The 22,156-nt window shown below is 42.4% G+C and overlaps 1 protein-coding gene across 3 annotated transcripts in view; it reads right to left on the bottom strand.

The window, feature by feature from the left end:
• The window catches only part of RPTOR (regulatory associated protein of MTOR complex 1), a 496,675-nt gene that overhangs the window by 194,921 nt on the left and 279,598 nt on the right, over positions 1 to 22,156 (bottom strand). For all 3 annotated transcript variants that reach the window (XM_033960074.1, XM_033960072.1, XM_033960073.1), the window contains exon 7: positions 16,831 to 16,890. In XM_033960074.1, coding sequence (XP_033815965.1) covers positions 16,831 to 16,890 — 60 coding nt within the window. The remainder of the gene's footprint in view (positions 1 to 16,830; positions 16,891 to 22,156) is intronic.

Genomic DNA, 22,156 nt, shown 5'->3' with positions numbered 1-22,156 from the left:
AACCTCCCTCTCCCAACTTACTTGACTCCTCAAATGGCAGTAACATTTGCCCTGGCCTCAGAATCCCCACACTTATGCGCACAAGAAGTCATCCCTCAAAAAAAAACCCTTGAAGAGTCAATCACGCCTCTTTAAAGCCTGTCCTCCCTGCCAATCTTCCCAACCATGCTTCTGACTCTCTCACGCCAGTCCCGACTCTTTATTGCAACGCCAGATCCGCATGCAACAAGACTCAAATTTTGAAGGACCTACTTGAGGATCTTAACCCTGGATTCGTGTGCATCACGGAATCATGGATTGAAAAAAACGACTTCTCTGTACTTTTACTAATGCCGCTATATCTTTTTTGAGATGTGGCATCCAGAACCGAACACAATATTTGAATTGCAATCACACCACAGAGTGACACAAAGGCATTATAACATTCTTAGTTTTCTTTTCTATTCCTTTCCTGATAGAACGTTAGGAATTAATTGCTTTCTTCGTCACTGGTACACCCTGAGAAGAGAGATTCAATGTGGTCTTTTTCCTGGGCAATGACTTGCATCACATTAGAAACAGACGATGCTGGCAGATACACACCACTTGGCTCCCACCTCTGACAAGTTTTAGCTGTGCTGGGATGTCCTTTCCCTCTGGCAAAAGTAAGGCCCTTTTGTGTCTCTCACATGCATGTTGGGCCCCTCTACTGAAGTTTGTTCCTTCTAGTGAAACTTTTCTCATAAGAACATAAAAACATAAGAACATAAGCAGTGCCTCCGCCGGGTCAGACCACAGGTCCATCCCGCCCAGCAGTCCGCTCCCGCGGCGGCCCAAATCATCAGAAGGGGCTCCCTTGCCACCTTGGTTTCCCATTTAAGTCCTGCCTTCCTATCGAAGTCCTAGCCCTCCGGTCTTGCACATGCACGACCAGGTTAGTTTATACTCATTACCTGATTTACTTCCTATACTTGTGTTACATCCCAGCTCCTCCCTCATATCCCTCTTTAGCCTCTCTCTTCAGCTCCATTATTCTGGAGTTTCTCATTCTATGGAAATTCCTTCCTTCTGGTACCCTCCTGACACTTGTTGTCTGTTCTCTCTAGAGCAGAGCTGTCCAACTGTAGGTCAGGACTCCAAATGGGATTTTAACCCCCCCCCCCCCCCCCACCCCACATTTGGAGTCGCCACCTGGTTGGGCTCTCCATAGGTACATCATTCTTATATACCTCTGAGGGATAAAGAAGGGGGGGGTCACAATTTTATTGGTCTGTGATCATGGGGTCATAAAATGACTGATAAAAGCTGTCTAGAGTACACTTCTAGCCCCTTTAAAGTCTTTCCATGCAAAGGTTACAATGCTGCTATTAAAACATCTATTTGCTGTTATGCAGTCTGACCTTTGTTATTTTTTGGGGGGTTTAGACTAAGAAATTCACTTAAGTGCTTAGTGGTAAGGACTGGGTAAGTTCTATTCATAAATCTATGACGGATAGTATCTCCATTTTCCCCAATGCTAGTCCCTAACGTTCCTCTTGAAAAATACATGTGGGAGTCCAGATCCTCTGGGAGGAAACCTGAACAGGCAGCAGCTCTCTCGCTTGTCTTTTCCAGCAATGCCATCGTTTGCTCCGTTTCTCTGGACCTGAAGGGAAGGGGGGTTTGATTTTCACGCCCTCTCAGCTAGCTGTACGTTAAAATGTAGAGCACCCGATTACCCTGCTATACACACAGGCTAACTAAGCTATAATCAAGTTTCATTAATAATTTGATTAATCGCCTACAAATCTCTTCAAATTATTTTGACGCTGAAATAAGACCACTTGCAATCTAGATGCATTTTTCACATATTTTTACTAGAGAGAGTAGCAAACCATCTAGAAGAAAGGATAGGGAAAGGATTTGATATACTTAGGGTTACTATATTTTTCTCCGGGAAACCCTAGACCCCGTCCAATTCCACCTCAAGCCACATCCCCACAAAGCCTCCTTTCTTCTTCTGGATGAGCTCTAGCCGCATTGTGGATGTGTGTGACGCCATCTGCGCATGCTCAGAGGTCCTCCAGAGGACATGTCCGGGTTTTCCTGGACGTCTGGTAATCCTAGATATACTGCCTTTCTGTGGTTACAATCAAAGCTGTACCTGGAGCAATGGAGGGTTAAGGAACTGCTGGGGGCATCAAAACCAGTTCCCCAGCATTAGCTACTCTTTAATATCAAATAATGCACAGTGGAGAAGTCACACTAGGCACAAAAGATGGGATGAAACCAGAAGGGTTGTCTGCCTTTACATACAGGATCTAGAAGTCTGAGCTGCCTTTGCTAGACTACAGACATAAGCAATTCAATTAACCTATGGAGAACTCATTACATGCTAATATTCTATTTCAAATAGCTTGTCTTGGTTATTCTTAGAACAGAAAACAAGCTAGTACAATGAGAAACAGTCCTGTTACACAAAGTTTGGCTTTATAGGGGTATCAGGTCATGTCATTTCCTTATTAGATCAGGCATCGAGACAAATGTGATGACTCAGTGGCTCAGGATGTAAATGGACTCTGCCCAGCTACCAAATACTGTCGCTAATAGCAAAACTTGCTGGCGGAACCTGGCAACCAGGTGCCCACAAGCTTCTAAGGCCTGAAGCCAAGCTTCGATGGCAAAATAGTCACTGAATGGCCGATCTGCAAAGGTACCATTTCATTCAAAATCCGTTTTGGGGAGCCACTGTTACCCTTGCATCCCTACCTAGCATGCTGCATGTGAGAGAAGCAAGTTTCAACTGATCTGTATAATCCTGGGGACAGTTTTCCTTAATCCAGAAACTTCTCAAACTTTCCTGAGTCCGTCTCGAATGCTCAGCGATTACTTTTACAAGCAGAAACTTTTTGCCCTTAAACAACTTCAGAATTCTATTTGCCATCCATCTTCACTAAGCAGCAGCAAAGGTGTTACTCTGGCCTGGGCTCTGTCCCCTGGTTTTTAGACTCCGACTTTGCCGGCAGTGTTCAAGAACACAGCTCCTCTTTAACAATGCTAATAAAAGCATGCGTTCCATTTCAATAAAAAGACTGATTTATTGCCAAACAAAACCCTCTCACATTTCACAACCACAGGAGTAATTTCCGAGCCCTGCCACTAATGAATCATGTTTCAGTGATACGGACTCTGACAATGTGCCATGATTAACCTTTTGGCTGCCGAGATGACACCTAACCACGTATTTCAAGCAGAGTGCAGAGAGGAGGTTTTGGGGAGGGGGAGGACAGGCTGCAGCTTTCACTATAGTATACAGCAAGTCCAAAGAAGGCTGCATCTGATGGACCCCAGATCATCATCATTTCTGTACTTGAAATGTTTCTTAGATTAAGGTAATATAGAAATATCTTTTTAATGGAGTAATATATTTTTAATAGGGCTGCACGTTAATCACAATTAATGCCACAAGAAACGTGTTAATTGTTAGTCATAATTTAAAAATGTAATTGCAATTAATAATCATGTGCAGTTCACTTTATGCCTTCTTTTCCCTCAGCGCCCCCCCCCCCCCCAATCCAGCATTTCTCACCCCCACCCCCCACTTACCTTTCAAGCCAGTCCTTCAGCACCATCAGCAGCCCTAGTGAAAGGCTGCCTACCATCTGCACCAGGGCTCTCTCTTTGAGCCAGTCCGCCCCTTCAGACATAACTTCTTGTTTTAAGAATGCAAGAGGAGTGAGGGAGCAAGACACAGTTGGGTTGGTCAGGGATAGAGAAGAGTTGGACCTGGAGAGAGGAAGATATTTGGAGGGGGCCCTCGGAGGCCTAGGCCCCCTCCTTAGAGCTCCAAAGCCGCAGTACCTGTTCAATAGCCGGTGGGGTAGCCGAAGTCCTGTTAACCAAAGAAATCTGCTGCCTGAGTCACCCCCCCTTTTCCTCCTCATACAAGAACATGTGCTGGTAGGGCTAGTCTCAGTTAGGGTGCTGGTCTTAGACCAGAGGGCCGCCGCGTGAGCGGACTGCTGGGCATGATGGCCCACTGGTCTGACTCAGCAGTGGCAATTCTTATGTACTGCTTCAGGAGTGAAGGAGTCAGCGGTCTGCTTCCAGCCACAGACACTTGTACCACCCAAGTAAGCTTGGGCTATGAATGAACTAAGCCAGCATCGGTGGCTGGAGGCACCCCACTGGCTTCCTTGCTCTTGAGGCAGCACAAGGAGGAATGAAGCAGCTTTGACAATGGATTTCTTTGGCATCCCCACCAGCAAAGATATGATACCTAATGTTGAGAGAAGGGAGAAGAAATGTGATCCCTCCTGTGCCCAACCCCAATGGACTGCTGGCTATGCCCCGCCTTTAATCATGTGAGTAAAAATTATAATCAACACGCAATCCTAATTTATAATATATTTACAATCTTAGATCAAAAGAACATACCATACAATTTCAATGAAAAACAGTATAGAAACCAACCAGTTATCACGGATTACACAACATAGCCCCAACTTTCCCTTCCGGAAAACTAAGTATGTAATGATGAAAACTGAACTGAAAAATACGAGGGTCATTTCATAAATAACGCACACTCGGTCATTGCAAAGCGGGGAGACTATAATGAAGGATTGTAAAGAAATACTTGAAAAAACCCCCAAAAAACATGTAAATAAAAAAATTAAAAAAAATAGTGTGCATTATTATGAAATGGCCCTTGTACTTATAGGAAGGGATGGAGATGCTGTGAACACCACACATATGGACACATATGTGTGGTGTGTATGGCCGTTTGGAGGAGGATGGGCAGGGGAGGGCTTCAATGGCTGGGAGGGTGTAGATGGGCTGGAGTAAGTCTTAACAGAGATTTCGGCAGTTGGAACCCAAGCACAGTACCGGGTAAAGCTTTGGATTCTCGCCCAGAAATAGCTAAGAAGAAAAAAAAAAAAAATTTAAATTGAATCAGGTTGGGCAGACTGGATGGACCATTCGGGTCTTTATCTGCCGTCATCTACTATGTTACTATGTTTTTCCCCAATGGCAAAATGTGTATTAAGGCAGTGCTGGATATGAAAAACCATTTACAGAATTAGTGGTTCATTTTGATTCCAGATCATGGTGGTGGAACTGCCACATCAACAGCAATCTAGATTGTAAATCAGGTTTCAGTTCAGAGATTTTACCAGACTTCTCCTCCATCATCTAACCCCCAAATTCTCATGGCTGCCAATCTTTCCTGTATTCCCACCCTCTCCCTTGCCTCTACACCTGTTTTTGAATTAGCTGAAAATGAAATTCCTTGATCCTGCAAGCACTGTTGCAACCATATTAATAAGTCATGATTTCCTGGACTTCAGTGTTCATTAATGATTTCAGTGTCAAAACAAATGTCGCTTCTGCAGCATCTCCAGTTAAATCTTTTAAATCAAGAAAATGCCAATGTACAGTAAATGTTTTCCCCCCAGCCGCTGCTGGGTTCGGAAAACCTAATCTGAGACATGTGTGTACATGTGTGAGTGTATGCATGTTCTCCCTCTGAACATCTACAAAGAGCTGCATGCAAGCTGATAATTTCAGACCAAGGTCTCTAGATGCACTAAAATCAGCGATCGTCGCTAAATCTGTTTTCATAGCTTTAGCGACAATCACTTTTACCGACTCGATTCATAAAATGGTCCACCGCATGTTTTTCCCCTCGATTGCCCATTTTTTGATCTGGCCATGCAAATTAGCTAAAACCCCATGAAAAGTAGCCAAGCGATTGATGCACTAACATCACTTGGCTATTCACCCACTCCCCAAAAGGGGGTTTTAGCGACTGGAAAAACCGAAAGGTCGGTAACTATGTAGACATCACTCCTGCCATTTATGCTGCCATGGGGGGGGGGGGGGAAGGGTTCAGGCCAATGGTCCATCTAGCCCAGTATCCCATCTTCATGGTGGTCAACCCAAGCCACAAGTACTTGGCAAAAACCCAAATAGCAGCAATCCATGCCACTGATCCAGGACAAACAGTGGCTTCTCCCATATCTGTCTTAACAGCAGACTATGGACTTCCCCTCTAGGAACTTGTCCAAACCTTTTTTTAAAAGCAGCCATATTAACTGCTCTTACCACAACCTCTGGCAATGCGTTCCAGAGCTTAACTATTCTCCAAGTGAAAAAATATTTCCTCCTATTGGTTTTAAAAGTATTTCTCTGTAACTTCATCGAGTGTCCCCTAGTCTTTGTAATTTCTGACGGAGTGAAAAATCGATCCACTTGTACTCGTTCTACTCCACTCAGGATTTTGTAGACTTTAATCCTATCTCCCCTCAGCCACCTCTTTTCCAAGCTGAAGAGTCCTAACCTTTTTAGTCTTTCCTCATACGAGAGGAGTTCCATCCACTTTATTATCTTGGTTACTCTTTGAGCCTTTTCCAGTTCTGCTATACCCTTCTTGAAATAAGGCAACAGAACTGAACACAATACTCAAGGTGAGGTCACACCAAGCAATGATACAGAGGTATTACACTTCTTCCTCCGTATTCGTTGTTATAGGGGATTAACAGAACCGCAAATACAGAAAAACCGTGAATAACTTTTTCATATGTTATTCGCTGTTTTCAATTAAACCCCATCGTGAATATGGTGAAACCGCAAATAACATGATGGGAGACCTGGCCTGAGAGGCAAAACACAGTGAAGAAAGTGTTGGGAATCAGTGATTTTCTCTGTAAATGCTTGAAATCAGCGATTTCTCTACGCAAGCTGATGTAATTTGGGGGAAGGAGCCAGCAAGCTAAAAATGGTGAATAATCTAAACCGCGAATACGGAGGGAGAAGTGTATAACATTCTTAGTCTTGTTAACCATCCCTTTTTAAATAATTTCTAGCATCTTGTTTGCTTTTTTGGCTGCCACTGCACATTGGATGAAAAGCTTCAGCATATTAGCCATGATGACACCCAGATCTTTTTCTTGAGTGCTGATCCCCAAGTTGGATCCTAGCATCTGGTGCCACATTTTGCATTTGTCCACATTAAATTTCATCTGCCATTTGGATGCCCAGTCTTCCAATTTCCTAAGGTTTTCCTGCAGTTTTTCACAATTTGCTTGCATTTTAACAACTTTGACCAGTTTAGTGTACGATTGTTCTGTAGCACTTCAGAAAGTGTATATTTCTGGTTCTCTATCGTGTCAGCCCTTTTCTAGTATTCAATTTGTCATCTCCAAGTTTGCCTCATTGATTGTATTTATGAGAAGGCATACGATAGAGACGTTTAAATATCTTCATGGCATTAATGTATAGGAGGTGTCTTTTTCAAAGGAAGGAAAGGTACGGAAGGAGAGGGCATAGAATGCAGGAGTAATAAGGAAATACTTCTTTACAGAAAGGATGCTAGATGTGTGGAATACATCCCCAGTAGAGGTGGTGGAGACAAAGATTATGTCTGAAGTCATGAAAGTGTGGGACAGGCATATGGGATCTCTTAGGGAGAGGACGAGATAGTGGATGCTGCGGATGGGCCATTTGGCCTTTATCTACCATCATGCTTCTATAACCCTAAAGCTCTATGACCTCACAATGCAGGTGCAAAGAGCCTTAGCCAATAGGGAGAGGAGATGCAAATGTTAAGAGCCTTAGCCAATAGGGAGTGGAGGAGATAGTGGATGCTGCGGATGGGCCATTTGGCCTTTATCTACCATCATGCTTCTATAATCAGAAAGTTCTATGACCTCACAATGCAGGTGCAAAGAGCCTTAGCCAATAGGGAGAGGAGATGCAAATGTTAAGAGCCTTAGCCAATAGGGAGTGGAGGAGATAGTGGATGCTGCGGATGGGCCATTTGGCCTTTATCTACCATCATGCTTCTATAATCAGAAAGTTCTATGACCTCACAATGCAGGTGTAAAGAGCCTTAGCCAATAGGAAGCGGAGATGCAAATGTTAAGAGCCTTAGCCAATAGGGAGAGGAGATGCAAATGTTAAGAGCCTTAGCCAATAGGGAGAGGAGATGCAAACGTTAAGAGCCTTAGCCTATAGGAAGAGGAGATGCAAATGTTTAGAGCCTTAGTCAATAGGGAGAGGAGGAGATAGTGGCTGTTAGTAGACTAAGTCCTTTAAGGTTTTCATGTGGATTATTTTACTTTTATGTGGATGATTTATTGTACCTTTGGAACTCTGACATTTTTCTAACATTATAGTCAGGCAGGTAAATCTCTTCATAAAAACAGTTAATAAATCTCAATTCAATTTTAATTTGCATATTTATGTTGAACCAATCCCCATTTGAGAGGCCCAAAATGAATTAAAATCAAACGAGAGCTAAATGTACAAGTTATGAAGTACAATAAATGTTAAGCACCAAGTCAAGAGCTAAACCCAAAGATTTGGCAAATTACGTCAGGATTAGGTAAAAAATTAAGCCCAAGAAATCATCCTAAAAATGAATTACAAAAGACTACTTTTTTTACAGCTGGCAAGCATAAGAAACTGCCCCTATGACAACTTGTTCTGAGTACTGATAAATCATGCACGCCACCTTAAAATTAATTCACGCCCCCACTGGCAACCAGTATAGCTCTGTCAAATTTGCAGGCAGTCATGTTCTGTGATAGTTGCAGAGCAGATGAAGAATGAAGGCCTGAGCCAATAGATGGAATTGTTCCTCATAAAAAGGGGGCCTGATAATACGCAACTGGTGCAGTTTAAAGACCTGGGAATCTAATTGAACCCCCAAAACTCTAATCTGCAAAACATAAAAATAGCCAAAATGGGTCAGAGCAACAGTGGCCGATCCAGGTTTATTTCTTTGGTTCTATTAGCCGCCTTTCTGAAGAGATTCACACCAGGTGGTACCGAATGAACAGTTCAACATAAAACTTACAATGTTGTTAACAGCAAAACAGTAGTAAAAAAAAAGCCATATATGAACAATTCAAAATCAGCAAATTGAAGCTTAATAAAACAGTTGTACCCTGGCAGAAACCTCCAAAAGGCAGGGGTACAGCACAGCACCCAGGTCCATTTAATCAACAGCAGTAATAGCACGGTTGGATCTGTTCACCTAAAATGTTATTTCCTAGCCCAGACGTGGAGGAGTGCGGGTTCCTGCTTGTGAAGGCACACCGAGTCATGTTCTTTCCTGATAAGTGATGCCTTGATTGGGTGAACAACACATTTGGGCTTCACTGGATCTGACTACCGTATTTTCACGCATATAACGCGCGCGTTATACACTGTTTTTACAAACCGTGCATAACCTTGCGCGTTATACGTGTGAGCACGTTTTACAAATTTTTTTTTTACATAGTTCCCCCCCCCCCCGACGTCCGATTCACCCCTCCGCAGGACCGCTCACACCCCCATCCCGAAGGACCGCTCGCACGTACCCGCACCCCCACCCCCACCCCAAAGGACCGCTCGCACGTACTCCCACCCGCACCCGCAAGGACCGCTCGCACCCCCACAGCCTCCAGACCCCCCCTCTCATCATGTAGAAGCTCCTACCGGTGTCCTGCTGCTTCCTCTTGGCGGTCCCGGCCCTTCTGTGAGCCCTGCGTCTGCGCTGCTTCATCTTCCGGCGGTCCCGCCCTTTCTCTGACGTCAGAGAAAGGGCGGGACCGCCGGAAGACAAAGCAGCGCAGACGCAGGGCTCACAGAAGGGCCGGGACCGCCAAGAGGAAGCAGGACACTGGTAGGAGCTTCTACATGATGAGGGGGGGGGGGGTCGGGAGACTGTGGGGATGCGAGCGGTCCTTCAGGGTGGGGGTGCGGGTGGGAGTGCGTGCGAGCGGTCCTTCGGGGTGGGGGTGCGGGTACGTGCGAGCGGTCCTTCGGGGTGGGGGTGTGAGCGGTCCTGCGGGGGGGGGGGGGGAATCGGATGTCGGGGGGGGGCATCAGGCTTTCAGGGTGGGGACAGGATTTCAAGGGGGAGAGGAGAGTCGGGGCGGGGGAAAGGAGAGTCGGGGTGGCCAGAGGAGAGTTGGGGCGGGCGAAAGGAGAGTCGGGGCAGCATGTGCGGTATACGGGTGTGCGCGGTATATAAATTTTTTTTTACATATATGTCGGTTTCCTGCGCGCTATACCCGTGTGCGCGTTTTACACGGGTGCGCGTTATCTACGTGAAAATATGGTAAATGCAGAAAGTGAGCTGGGAAGTCAGGACTAAGGGTGCAGGTCCCCCCCCTCTCCCATCTCTGAGCTTCTATCAAGCTCTTTATCGGCTTTCTTCTTTTGATTTCACTGCTCGGGATGGTTCCTTTAAACCGGAGTGTTTGAAAGCAGAGTCTCTTCAGGCTGCTGGAAAACCTCTCCCTTGTTCCATCCCCTGAAAACATGAACAGCCCATCCAATTAGCATGTTTCTTCTACATATAATCTTATATTACTTGGATTAAAAATGTAGAACAGATTTCCCAAATGGATCAGAACAATGAGGCATGCAGACAAGCTTTTGTTGTGCATAAAAATTTACCTCAGTTTTAAAGCATTTTGTTGCAAAATACACAGCATTTGTCAGAGAGTAATGGAATCATGCATTTGATAAACAAGAGTGGTTTACATTTATAAACAGATGCATTCTCTGTCCCTAATAGATTCACTTGGGGTGATGGAGAATTGAACCCTGCTGCACTAAAGTTCCTGGAGGAAAAGTCCATGAACAGTTTTTATATATACTACTTATAACACAACTTTATTCTTCTATACCGCCAACAATCGAACGACTTCTAGGCGATTTACACACAAGAGAAACTGGACAATCAGCGAAGCCTAAAGGATGGAGGATCAAAATAAGTTTTGATCGTCTTTAGTTTCCATAGCACAAAAAAGCACTTCTTCACCACTAAATTTGTGGCTTCTATCATTGCTAAATAGGAGACTCCTAATATTTTGATCGATTTTGAAATTGGGTAGTCATGACCATGGGGCAGTTATTTTATCATTTGGACTTGCTAGAAAGATTTTACATTCAGATACACAAATCACTTTTCCCTCTCTGCCCCGCTGGGCTCAAACTCTTTCTAATGTACCTGGGCAATGGGGGATTAAGTGACTTCATAGAGGAGCAGTAGATAACTTTCTGGTTAGATAGGATGGATATGTTTACAATACTGCATTTTTGTGAAATCAGGACTCAAGAGCTGATGTGCATTAAAGCACGTTAGTCAGATATGGTATTATTGTTTCTTTTCTTTTTGGTTTAATATTGTTGGAAATGTGGCATTAACACAAAGGAAATTAAGTCAATGCTCCCCATCAGCTTTCTATGGCTGGCCACTGTGCTGAGACTCTAAAAGGGAGGGAGCAAAAGTGAACTTCTCAGAACTAAATTATTCACTACACTTTTGCCCCAGGCACTGAATCAAACACAGCAGAATGAAAATTCACTGTATCGTAGGCTAACTCTGAAAATAAAGAAATCAATTGCATCTACTTTTTTTCCTATCCACAACTGCACTCCATAAAAGCTCCCAAAAACGTTCTCAGGCACTTTCTGGATCTGTAAAAATCCAGACGTAAAGAATCTCATTTCCTGCCAAAATATCTACATGCAAACGACAGAGTCAAGGTGGGGTCTCAAGGACAGAATTACATGGTCAGAGATGGGGCTCTCTGCTGCTGCCAAACAAACCATGGCAACGTGTTGGAGACCCCACACCTCACTTGTACAGCGGACAACGCCAGCCGAGACCAAAAGACATGTTTGGAAAGTGAAGACACACCAACAAGACCAAGGATCTTCGCTCCAGCAATCTACGGCCTTAAAATACTATGGCACAGAGTTTCAGCAAACCTGCTCAGCGCTTAGAAGACATCTTTCTGCCTTTACTACCAATTAGATCATCTTCTGCACAATGGTGGATCCACTTCAGCAAAGCAGATCAGCAGCTCTTACAATTTGATGCTCCCTTTCCTCTGGCTTTTATTAGAGCAAATTTCCTGCAGTGCGGCTGTGGAGAACAGCGCAAACCAGCTGAGAAGGGGAAGAATAAGGAAATCCTCAAAGTACTAAACTGCTCCATCTTGGAAATGATGAAGAGCCAGGCATGCTGCTCTCGGCCCCGGCCAAGCCTGAGCCTTTACAAGTGGAAAACCTGCACTTGGGAGCTGGAGTGGAGGAATAGCCTAATGCAGTGGTTCTCGACCCGTTCCTGTAGCTAGAAAGGTTTTCAGGATACCCACAATGAATATGCATGAGATAAAATGGAGGTAGAGCATGCAAATTTGTTTCATGCATATTCATTATAAATATCCTGAAAGTTTCAAGTTTATTTAAAATTTCTTATACTTCCCAATCAAGCCTTCTAGGCAGTGTATAAAAACGCTAAAACAAAGTACTAAATAAAATACATTTTAAACAAAAATAAACAGGGAGTAATAACAATTTTTAAAGATGTTGGCATTGACAAACGGGAACAAAAGGGAAGGAAGGGTTAGAATACAATTGATAGAGAGAAAGAGAACATGCAAGGAGTAGAATAACAGAGGGAAGGGGGGGCTGAAGGTAAAAACCTTTCTTGGAGCTAAGTCGCCCTTAAAAGGACAGTTTATATTACAAAAGCATCGAGAAAGACTGACTAGGACTGGTGATAGGCTAAAAACCAGGGGAGGCCAAAAAAACACATCTACAACGAGAACAGCCTTCCTGGGTCAGACCAATGGTTCATCTAGCCCAGTATCTCAACTCCCATGCAGCTCTTGATACTCTGTCTGACACTACATGAAATTACTTCACCGTCCATTGTCTCATACACGTAAATCAATTTGAGCTCAGATTTAGAAACAATAATTTGTAAAATTCAAGATTTGGGAGGCAAACTCGGATGTGATAAACAGCCAAATTATTCTATACAAAATATTTTCGTATACAAATACACAACTATTTATCCTGGTTATAAGAACATAAGAAATGCTTTCTCCGGATCAGACCTAGGTCCATCTAGTCCGGCGATCCGCACACTCGGAGGCCCATTTAGGTACTCCTTTATGGAGACCCAGATTTCCTGTATCCCTCAATATGATTAGCAAGAAGGTATGCATCCAACTTGCATTTGAAACCCAGAACAGTAGTCTCCATCACAACCTCCTCCGGGAGAGCATTCCAAGTGCCCACCAATCGTTGTACGAAACAGAACTTTCCGAAGTTAGTCCTGAACCTGCTGCCGCTCTCTGTGTCATCCTTTCATCAAGAAGGAATTACCTGAGACTTATTTGGGTTTACAGTCCATTCTAATTAATCTTAGCAATGAGCATCCCCAAAGGTAAACATCTCTGAAATTCAATTATCATGGCCTTGGCGGGGTGTGAAAAAAGGGACATGGGCACAAAGGCAGATAAGCACGGAAACTGCAAAACTCCAAAGCAAAGAGACCAAGGGCTAGATTCACTAAGAACATCGATCGTGTCCTGACTACTTTGCAATCACTTAGCGACCCCGACCCGATTCACTAACCTTACTCCAGATTCAATCTGCGCATGCAAATGAGGGAAACAGCATGCAAATATAGGCAGGCAGCGATTCACTAAAAAAAAAATGAATGACACTGACTGGGCTGGCCGATCAAATCTGCTGACCACGGCACCCAACTACAAAACATTCAGGAAAGAACTGAAAACCATACTATTCAAGAAATTTGGCAAATCATCTAACCAAACCCAGATCCCGACGCATACTCTAGCTATCAACCTTGTAATCTCCCTGGGAATGCCCAGGCTAATTTCTTGTTGTAAACCACCTAGAACTGAAAGGTATTGGTGGGATAGAAGACATCAATGCAATGTAATATAATGTAAATAGCTCCTTTGTCCGGGACCCTCCCTCCCCTGTCTAATCATTCCCAATACACCACAAAGTTCCCCCTCCTCCCCCACCACCTGTACACATCTGAAAGGAGCACGCAGTTTGTTCTTCAGCATGCCCCTCTAATCACCACATTCCCCCCCATCCTAAACCCCAATTCCAGAAAAAAGATTAGAGCAATGCAAAGATTTTCATCCAGGTCCATTCCTGTTGTTCAAAGTAATCAGCAAGGCGTTCCATCTGCGCCAGTTGGCAAAGCTTAAGATTCCAGGCTTTCCCGCTCTTCCAATGCTGGGCAATGAGACACTTAGCAGCCACTAGGCCCAAACGCACCAATTTAGAAGATCTAACATTATGCCACCCCAGAAGACAACTTTAAACATCAAATAGTTTATCATTCTAATAATAAGTTCCAACCAACCACCGCTTGATGTAAAGACAGTTGGGATCTGGAAAATGGAGCAACATGGTATTCCACAGTACTCCAGCTTTATCTCCTTTCGGCAAACAATTAACTCATCTACAAGATGGAGCTCTTTCCTATAAGATTTTAAATATCATAATACTGTGTACATATTGTGAAGAATTTTCCTCGCATTCACTGTAATTATTTGAAAATTAAGCTTTCTTTTCAAAACAATAAGAAAGCAAATAGAATGTTAGGAATTATCAGGAAAATAAAGATGAAAATGTTATAATGCTCTTGCATGGCTCTATGGTACGGCTGCATCTCAAATACCGTGTGCAATTAGCTAGGGCTCTTCAGCTTGCAGAAGAGACAGCTCAGGAGCGATATATGATACAGATAAGATAAAATACAGAGTGGAGTGGAAGGGATGGATGTGAGTTGCTTGTTCACTCTTTCCAAAAATACTAGGATTAGGGGCATGTAATGAAGCTACTAAGTAGTAGATTTAAAACAAGCCGGAGAAAATATTTCTTCACACGATGTGTAATTAAATTCTGGAATTCTTTGCCAGAGTATGTGATGAAATCAGTTAGCTTAGCAGGGTATTAAAAAAAACTTTGGATAATTTCCTAAAATAGAAGTCCATAGGCCATTATTAAGATAGATGGCTTGGGAAAATACAAAGAAGTGCAGAGTAATTCATTTGGGGATTAGAAATCAGAAGGAACCATATGTGCTGGGAGGTGAGAGGCTGATATGCACAGATGGGAAGAGGGACATTGGGGAGATCTAAAGGTAAAGAACAGTGTGACAAGGAAGTGGCTGTTGCCAGAAGGATGCTAGGCTGTATAGAAAGAGACATAACCAGTAGAAGAAAGAAGGTGTTGATGCCTTTATACAGGTCATTGGTGAGGCCCCACTTAGAGTATTGTGTTCAAAGGACATAAGAAGACTTGAAGCGGTCCAGAGAAAGAGGACAAAAATGGTAGGAGGTTTGCATCAAAAACCATATGAGGAGAGACTGGAAGCTCTTAGTATGTATACCCTAAAGGAAAGGAGGGACAGGGGAGATATGATTTAGACATTCAAATACTTGAAAGGCATTAATGTAGAACAAAATCTTTTCCAGAGAAAGGAAAATGGTAAAACCAGAGGGCATAATATGAGGTTGAGGGGTGCGCTAGAGTCAAGAGTAATGTAAAAAAAATTATTCTTTACGGATAGGGTGGCTGATGCCTGGAATGTACTCCCGAGGGAGGTGGTGGAGAGGAAAATGGCGACAGAGTTCAAAAAAGCATGGGATGAACACAGAGGATCTCTAATCAGAAAATAATGGGTATACATTGAAGAACTAAGACCAGTGCTGGGCAGACTTGTCATTCAGGAGGGTTTCGAAGACTGCAATGGTTTAGATGGGCTGGAGTGAGCTTTGACAGAGACTCCAGTAGATGGAACCTATGCACAGTACTGGGCAGAGCTCTGGGTTTCTGGCTCAGAAACATCTAAGAAAAAGGACAATTTAAATTAAATCATTAGTCATTAGTTTATAGAGCGTGTACAGTTGCGTAAACACCTTTGCCTTGATGCACAAATGATATATTCTACAATTTACATGTCTATTTGCATGCTCCACCCATGCACACGCCCACCAGCAAAGCACCCTCCATCAGAACATGGCACGCACTCATCTACTAGCTGGTATTCTAGGAGAGGCCATTTACTGAGTCACTGCCACCTAAAACCAGGCTGCCTCAGAGAATGATCCCCGATGTGTAATTAAATGCAGTGAAACTGGGTTCTCAAAGGGGAAATTCCTGTTAATCTCACCCCTCACCATTGCTAACATCAGACTGAAAGGGCAGTAAAGCTCATAGAAAAGGGGCATCAAAACTGATGCCTGATAAAAAGCACAGCCTGCTGACTTTTATTCCTTGTTAAAGAGTTCAGAAGACTCCTTTAAGGCTGAGATTTATCTGCTGTTGCTTCCTTCTCCTCTGTCACCTAGAAACATGAAGGCAGTTAAAGGCCAAATGGCCCCTCCAGTCTGTCCATCCGCAGTAACCATTATCTCTTCCTCTCTCTAAGAGATCCCATGTGCCTATCCCAGGCTTTCTTCAATTCAGACACTGTCTCTGTCTCCACCACCTCTTCCAGGAGACTGTTCCACACATTTACCACCCTTACTGTAAAAAAATATTTCCTTAGATTACTCCCGAGCGTATCACCTCTTAACTTCATCCTATGCTCTCTCATTCCAGAGCTTCCTTTGAAATGAATGAGATTCAATTCATGTAGGTGTTTAAACATCTCTATAATATCTCCCCTCCCCATACGCCTTATGAAACACCATTTTAGTAGCCTTCCTCTGGACCGACTCCATCCTTTTTATATCTCTTTGAAGGTACGACCTCCAGAATTGTACACAATATTCTACATTGTCAGAACTACGTAGGGCTGGTGGACCTTGCGAGGCTATGGAAAGCTGACAAGAGGATTCAGTGGCACACACCAAGTCAAGGAAGGGGAAGGTCTTGAGAAGAAGGGGATGGGTAATGGAAGGGAAGCCAAACGTTAGATTTCAGTGTGATGCATCATGTCCACATTACAGTGCTTTGATCATTGAGTAGTGGCTCTAAAGCCAAACAGCCACGCCAAAAGGAAGAAACCTAAATCGGCAGTGTACTTACTTCTCTATGAGATCCAGTGTGACACCAGGCACCAGTTTAATGCTCTTCTGCATACAAAACCTGCCAGAACCAGAAGCAAAGAAACAGAGGTTTACTGGAATATACAGTTAACATACGAGAGAACAACAGATGGTGACGACAAAGGCTACAGATTTTAACTGTCACTCCATGAAGGTTAACCCCCCCTTGCCCTCTAATCACACCAGTCAAGAGAACATAAAAGCAACATTTTTAACAAAACAGAAGCTCATTATTATTGCTTGACCACATCTAATTCCAAATATGTCATATGAGAAAGGTTTCAAAAATCAAGCACTATTACACCAATACCCTAACAAGGCGTTTGTGATCCAGGCACTTTGCTGTTATTGTCAACTTTCAGAAGGGCCCATTAGAAGCTAACGATCAAGTATGTAGTTGGGAATTTTACCATCTTCATCAATTACACAGAATTCAAGCTTATTTTATGGCACCTGATTCAGTCCAATTGCTCTTTGCTTACATATTCTCTCGCAATGAGGTTACTAGATAAGAGCTTGATAAGACTCCAGTGTTTTCAAAATGCAGCGCTTCAACTTTTGAAAAAACTCGGTTCATGAGCTCACATGTCACCTGTCTTTTCTGCTTCCAATCAAGAAACGTTGGCATTGGCATTTAGAGCGTTTCGTGGCATAGCACCTAAATCTGCCTTATGCTCGTAGGTGGTCAGAGTGAGAGGTATTTTCTTTTCAGTTACCGTGTGCTGGTTGTGGAATAGGGCCCTTCTCTCTTCTGGAATTTGGATGAAAAAACTTATTTGTTTTCACCTGCTACAGGGGAACTGGCAGGCTGGAACTGTTTCTTTTTATTGTATTTTTATTATTTGTCGCATTGTTTATTATGAATGTAATTTTGTAACTCGTTCTGGGTGCTGTCAGGAAGTCGGGCTAAATAATGGAATCAATAATATTGTTAATTAAGCTCCCTAAAATCTGAGAGCACCCGTGTTGGCAAGACAGAATCGATTCAGGTCATTCATACTGCTTAATTTTATTTATGAATTGTATTATTCTTTAAGATGTTAAAATGTAAAAAGACTGAATCTATTCAGCAGGCCCAATTCAAGACCTGAAATGTCAGTATATGTACGATGACCAAAGTTGTATTGTGGGGTAGCTTTTATCTATTTTAGCTACATTTAATGTTATTTTTTATTTAGGTTATTGTGCACTGAGCACTAACTACTTTCCAACCTTGGCACCAAGACCTGGAACAACCTTCCAATAACTACCCCAGATTGCAAATCAATATGGCCCATTGATGCTCTTCCACAGCAACCTACACAGCATTTCACCCTTCGAGAAACCGCAGGAGCTCCCTCCTCAAACTCTATATAACAATCGCACCAATCTACTTGCATCCAACTCAATTGTATTGCCAAGTTTTATTTAATATTTGATGAAATGCTCACAAAAAATTTCAAAGCAATTTACAATAATAAATTTAGGCATATGAACAATTAAGCGACAAACGTACGAGAGCCTGACATAAACAATGAAATAATAGGTAAAAGGGTAGAACTACAATTTTGTTAAAAAGAGAAGAAATAAGTGAAACCATTAAGGGGAGGGATTGAGGGGTAGCCTAAGAAAGCTGTCGTGTTGTGTAGGGCGATGCTTATCTGTTATTTTGGTTCCATTTATTTACCAAAAGCATCAATGACAGCTCAATGTTCCCCTCTGTTGAATGATTACTGCATCTCCTTTCTCTAGTAACTTACCTCGTAATACACAGCTTAATTTAACTTCTAAACATAATGTAACCTTCTTGATTTGTAAGTGACCCAGAAATTGAAGATTAGATAAGATTTGCAGTATTGCTTGGGCACAGATATTAATCAAGTCTTTCACATGGGTAGTGCAACAGCATAGGCTGAAACCAAAAACTGAGAGGAGGAAAAAACCTCAGAACCTAGCCTGATTCAAGGTGTTTGGGGTGATTACCTCACCGGGGTCTGAAAAAGTTCTGTGCGGTGCTGAAAAGATAGATGAAAAAGTCAACTTACCTCATAAAGACAATCGCCATTGGTTTTTCACTATATCTGAATTCTGAAATATTTTGGCAGGTTTGATCAGAAAGCTCTAAGGAGCCCTTTTACTGAAGCTTAGAACGGACCAAATGCCAAAGGTATAAAATGGACTTCATGCTAAGCTTTAGTAAAATGGCCTTAAATGAGGACCAAATTCCTAATCAGCTCCCATCATTATGTACAGTGGATGCCTCCAATAGCAGCACTGGATTGCATTTATCAATTTGATATACTCTACTTATGCTCATGTCCGTAGTCATAAAAAATACAGTGTAAACAGTTCCATTTACGAACACGAAGTTAGGAAGGGGCAAAGCTTTCCAAAGTCAAGATGCCACAAATGAACACACACGTTTTAACTTAATAGCAGGACACGTTTTGTGTACTTTTCTGAAGTGGCCACAGGTACAAGACAGCTGTCTTCAAGCTGAGGAGCTAAAAGAAATCAGTCTGCCCTCTCCAGGACACACACACAATGGGCAACTCTCTCTCATGCTCAGGTAAGCAGACAACTAAATTTCCTTTAATCCAGGAATCGGCAGAAGGCCTAACGACACTGGTGCTTGGTCATGCCGCTTCAAACAAGACGCTTTTGGGGAGAAATCAACTGCCATGAGACGTAATAATGTTGGACCTTGGGGGAAAATTGGGGGCTGCCTGCGTAATTTTTATAGTTCTCACTATCGATGTTTCTTGAATATAGGAAGTTTTCTCCCCTCCCTCTCTTTTTAAGTTTTATTTTTCCTTCCTTAGTTCTTATACTATAAATAGCATTATACCAAGTTTATTCATTCGTTCCCAGGGGAGCTCAGAACGGTTTACATGAATTTATTCAGGTACTCAAGCATTTTCCCATTATGATAAGCATCACTGACTGCTCTTTTCTTGCCGTTTCTACATCCACACACAGATGTGTAGAGAAATATCAGAAAACTCTCTTCAGAGTTAGCTAGTTCTCAAGCCACGAGAAACTACAGTGTATTGTCAAGTGAACGTATTGATGGGGCCGAACCATTAGCTGGACTGCTGCTCACTTATGAAAGACCCTCTTGAAATAGCCTGTTTCATTAAAAAAAAGGTGGAGATATTGAAAATGTCACCTTCTGAATTCTTCTTCAGTGATACAAATTTGGCTATGATGCATGCATTGAACGTTTCTGGGAAACGTGTAGCCCAGCTGGAAGAATTCTAGGCCACCCAATAAAGATTCTATTTATATTGTCTCATATTTTGTATGTTAATGGATAATTTGGGTTATTGCCTGTTCTGTGAATGGGTTGTTTTCTTGTTTTTGAAATTCTTTTAATTAGATACATTCTTCCACAAGCATCCAGTGCAATGTATCTAGAACGAGACTGATATTAACTGTTAACCTGGTTGGAGTTGCTGCTTTGATATTACAGAAGTAGATCTATATTGTTAAGGCATGGATAGCTGTAGCCAATGATCGAGTTAAAAAAAAAAAAAAGGCGCTAGCTCCTCTCAGCAGATGAACATTACCAAAATACGTACATGCTAATATTAGCTGTAACATATGTCTACAGACAGCTCATCATTTGAAGATGGTGTTGGACACGAAACCACGTCTTTCAAAAATGGGTAAGTTCTCAATTTATTACTAAAATCAGCTAAGCCATAACATGTTAGCTTCAGTCTACTAAGAGCTACCGGGTAGGCAACTGACACAAGCCTAATGATTGGAACCTATCCAAAGGTAGCTATCGTTTGCAACAACAAACAAATGAATAAATTTCTCTTGATAACCAAAAAACGAGAATCAAGCAGACTTTAAAACAAGCCCTGCGGGATTCCAATTCCCCCTCCCTCTCAAGAACGAATCAATCCACTCTGGTAGCAAATGCTGCCAATCAAGCCAATATCATTGATCAGAAACATACAACGGAATCTGCTTCTGTGAATCTGACGGAGCGCACTCTTGCCAACTGCTTCTCCTTGCATCATGGGATCTCATTTGATGACGTCAGAGACAGTGTTCACAACAGCACTACTTCCAGGCCTTAGTGAAATTACAGTGATAATGCTGCAGGCTGAGAAATGGTACCTAGACCTCAATTACTATGTAAGATACAAGCCGAATATCCAAAATTAATAGCCACACTAAATGATATTCATATAATGCTATCAGAAATCCAGTGCTACACCTTCTTCATTTGTGAAAACGGTAAAGACCTCAGTGTTTCCCAGGGTAAAACCTGTGAAACAAACTATGCCAATAATAATATTGACATAGAGAAATACATCCTTGGTCTTGTATTTTACCGTTACACTTAGCTCTTATATTTTCAGCTTTTTAACGTTTTATTAGCTTTTGTACTTTTTACTAACTTTTATATTTTTATAGAGAAGTAAACACTTATCTTGTTGCCTTCTAATAGCTCAAAATCACTGCAGCTGCAGTTTTAGCGGTATCCATATGCCGCTTTTCAACAATTTCAGATTTGTTCAATTATATCCCAACAGGCCCTGTTTCGCCCTACGGCTGCATCAGGGGATTTATCTATAAAACAAAACATATTGTTACTTTCCAAACATATAAATTCCATACAAACTGCCTAGATTTTAAAAACTACTTACTTTTTAATATGAGCTACTGCTTCAATGATTTTCTCCCAGCGAAATGGCGGCTCGGCGTACTGCTGGGTTTATAAAGGAGAATAAAGGACAGCACCGCACCAATCAATGACTGAGAAACACGGAATCACAGCCAATCATCATGACTTCCGGGTTTCTCTTAAAAAAACGCGCGCCATTCAATCCTGACATTTAAGCCATATGGAGTGCTTAGAGACCAACCATAAATTTTCTGAGATGCGTTGCTGGGTCATAGAAAAGTTGTATCCCTCAACTAAAGGGGGTGATTTTAAATTATACCTGAGACAAAAAGAACAAAAATGGGTGTTTAGATTAAAAACTTTTACTCCATATGGCTTAAATGTCAGGATTGAATGGCGCGCGTTTTTTTAAGAGAAACCCGGAAGTCATGATGATTGGCTGTGATTCCGTGTTTCTCAGTCATTGATTGGTGCGGTGCTGTCCTTTATTCTCCTTTATAAACCCAGCAGTACGCCGAGCCGCCATTTCGCTGGGAGAAAATCATTGAAGCAGTAGCTCATATTAAAAAGTAAGTAGTTTTTAAAATCTAGGCAGTTTGTATGGAATTTATATGTTTGGAAAGTAACAATATGTTTTGTTTTATAGATAAATCCCCTGATGCAGCCGTAGGGCGAAACAGGGCCT

This window comes from Geotrypetes seraphini, chromosome 10 (assembly GCF_902459505.1).
Source record: "Geotrypetes seraphini chromosome 10, aGeoSer1.1, whole genome shotgun sequence".
Taxonomy (NCBI): domain Eukaryota; kingdom Metazoa; phylum Chordata; class Amphibia; order Gymnophiona; family Dermophiidae; genus Geotrypetes; species Geotrypetes seraphini.
The sequence above is the reverse complement of the archived record's forward strand: the minus strand, read 5'-3'. Positions and strand labels throughout refer to the sequence as shown.